The following is a 3,004-nucleotide window of genomic DNA, read 5'->3' on the forward strand; positions in this document are numbered from 1 at the left end:
TTCCAGCTGATCAACTGGAGGAACTTACCAGGCGAATAAGAGACGTTTTCTCCCTGCTTCAGTCCTGATCCACACAATACAATAGTCACTATAAATTCACAATTCAATAATCCGCCTTTTTTTTCTCCCTTACTTTGTCCCTTGCAGAACTCAATTTTAATGTTTATATTGTATAACTTAATAAATGTCAATGTTTTAAACTTCAGTTGTAGTCCATATAGGTTCTTGTGAATCGTCACTCACTTTTATGTTCTTACATTTTGTGATTGTCTTTTAGGGCTGCAGCAACTAGTTGATCAACAAATATTGTTCAGGGGCTAGAGTTTAAGAATGTTTTAATGCCACTCAGAATTAACTCTGACCAATTTTAAAATATAAATTGAAGATGTATGTGACAAATAATTTAAGGTTAGGAATAGTTTTGCCCAAATGTTGATTGTAACAACTATCTTCATCTAAATGACGTTAATGTAAAATGCATTCAGTAAATCATATAAACAGATGTTAACAATTGATATTTTAAATTGTGGTGTCAGAAAACTAATCATTCATACAATTCTACTTGTATCATAGCATTTTAAAACCTATTGAAAATGTATTCCAGAAACAAATTGAGGCCTTATAGATTCCTTTTACAAGCTTTAAAATGACACTGGTTTATGCTTCACCCATGTGAAGACTTTAAACACTGTTTTGTACAATTTTAAATGAAGTAACTGATGGATTAATGATATAAGCAATATAGTTAAATCACATCAGCCTTAACAGAGAAGCTGAACCCACATTTACCCTAGCTCTGCAATTTATACTAGCACCTTTTATACTTTCACCTGGCTGCTTTATCGTTAAACTGTTACTGTACTGGATGTGCATTTTTGTAAATCTCAGATGAAGTTAACTTAAAAAGACTGCACGATGTTACGAAGTTCAATGACACAATCTCTCAAGCTGAAACAGCTGGTGAAAGAAATAAACAAAAAAGAGTGGGCTCCGATTTCATATTTAATGTTTCATTCATTACATGTATGTACACTGTTGGATCCCACATATGCAATGTCTCTCTGGTGTCCTAAGAAAGTCAAATAAAGGTGCAGTAGTCAAATGCTGTCCCTCCTCCTGGATTGAAATAGTTTTTTGAAGTTCTGTAGGACATGTCTCCAGGTGTTGACATGCAGTCCTCTCCATGTTCCCAGGACAGCTCCCTGATCAGGATGATGATGGGACACTCCTCCTCAGAAGCCTTTGCTGGCCAGCCATTGTTTCAGCTCACTATCAAAGTGACCTTTGACCTTCAAGGTCATGGTGACCTCGTTGACCTGTGTGGGCAGCTCCTTCCCCACCACCTCCTTCAGATACTGCTTCACGTCATTCTCCAGAGCCCAAATGTCCCCCACCACTTTCCTTACGAGCGTTATCTTGCGGCTGCCGTGGGTCAGGTCGGTGTACACCGGGATGTTGTGCATGCGGGAGCGGCGGATCATGTAGGGCAGAGGCGGAGGAGTGTCCGCCGGAGGGGTCCAGCCGGACGGGGCTGGACCGGCGTGTTTAGGCGGTGTGGGCACCTGGGACGGCGGAATGAGCCGCTCTACGAACTTGTATTCCTCCGTAGATTCTGATATCACAGTCTTCTTGTTCTCCGGAGGATGGTTGCAAACAAATCTAATCCACACGGCCGTTAAATGTCGTCGCTGTGATAGAAAGGCACCTCGAAGTGCGAGGTTTATGCAGGCCGCCATCTTGCAGCGAAACTTCTTCTCCTTTTGATTTAATGGCGGTTGGCAAACAGCTATAGGCCACGCAGCATTTACCGCCACCTCCTGGAATGGAGTGTGGATCAGCACGGTTTTAATTTCCTGTCCTTTTTAAAAACCTGAATATTGACCTGTAGGCCTACGCTACATCCCCTGAACTCCTTTTTAAAATCTCTATTATATTCAACTCTGTTTGATTTCTGTTCAGTGTTTCCTTTAATATTATCCGTTCTTGAAGATAATTGGGACATTGTAAAAAAAATGTGCTCCACAGTTTCATATTGATCACAATAATCACATTTGCCTATTTCATGTTTTTTCATAGCGAGTAATGTTTTATTTAGCCCTGTGTGCCCAAATCTCATTCTCGAAATGATGTCCTCCTCTTTTTTATGCAGCAAAACTTCAAACTCTTCTTCTTCTTCTTCTTTTGGTATTGTGGCAGACCGGAAGCTTTGCGGCTCGATGCTGCCTCCAAGATTGGATACTAGTTTATTGCAGTTTGTTTCTATTTAAATAGTTGCAAATGTAATCATGTCGCTGCAAGTAATTCAAGGTATGCTTTCACAGATTGTAAATGGTTCTTGGTGGGATTAAGCATGTATGTATTGTCAGGGCCGTAGTCGGCATATCTATGGTTGTCGGTGTCACTATGTATGGGTGTCACTACCCGATCTGCAGCTCTGCCCGATCTGCAGTGCGCATGTGCGAGATGGTCCGCCATATTGGACAACTCCGGACGGCAACCCAAGTAGGACAACATTGACACAGTGGCTTTTGGCAAAGCTCAAAAGGAAAATGAGAGAGAGATGAGTTATTGTTATTACAACGTGACTTCACTATTATTTAACAACTATTTTTATTGGGTTGTTTTATTTGGGGTTGAGTACATTGTCAGAATAAGTGAGAAATGAATTTAACTTCTGTTAGACAGCTATATGCCATACATTTTTGCACACATTCACAGTAAATATGTATTCAGTATGATAGCTGTCTAACAGAAGTTAAATCCATTTTTCACTTATTCTGACAATGTACTTAACCCCAAATAAAAGAACCCATTAAAAAGAGTTGTTAAATAATAGTGAAGTCACGTTGTAATTACAATAACTCTCGAGTTTTCTTTTTCAGCTTTGCCAAAAGCCACTGTGTCAAGTGTCCATCCTGGGTTGCCGTCCGGAGTTGTCCAATATGGCGGACTATCTCGCACATGCGCAGTACAGATCGGGCAGGGGGACGGATCGGGTAGTGAC

At 40.6% G+C, this 3,004-nt stretch overlaps 1 protein-coding gene across 1 annotated transcript; it reads right to left on the reverse strand.

Moving 5' to 3' along the window:
• Nucleotides 1-989: 989 nt before the first annotated feature.
• mrpl49 (mitochondrial ribosomal protein L49) lies at nucleotides 990-1,778 on the reverse strand. Its single transcript, XM_010789196.1, has one exon. The coding sequence runs from the start codon at nucleotides 1,734-1,736 to the stop codon at nucleotides 1,233-1,235; it is 504 nt and encodes a 167-aa protein (XP_010787498.1). The 5' UTR covers nucleotides 1,737-1,778; the 3' UTR covers nucleotides 990-1,232.
• Between the last annotated feature and the right edge of the window lie 1,226 nt (nucleotides 1,779-3,004).

This window comes from Notothenia coriiceps, unplaced genomic scaffold, assembly GCF_000735185.1.
Source record: "Notothenia coriiceps isolate Sejong01 unplaced genomic scaffold, NC01 NC01_scaffold00032671, whole genome shotgun sequence".
Classification (NCBI taxonomy): Eukaryota; Metazoa; Chordata; class Actinopteri; order Perciformes; family Nototheniidae; genus Notothenia; species Notothenia coriiceps.

What these genes read in the sequence shown, in the direction of transcription:
- mrpl49 (XM_010789196.1), bottom strand. Translation starts at nt 1,736, where the DNA reads ATGGCGGCCTGCATAAACCTCGCACTTCGAGGTGCCTTTCTATCACAG.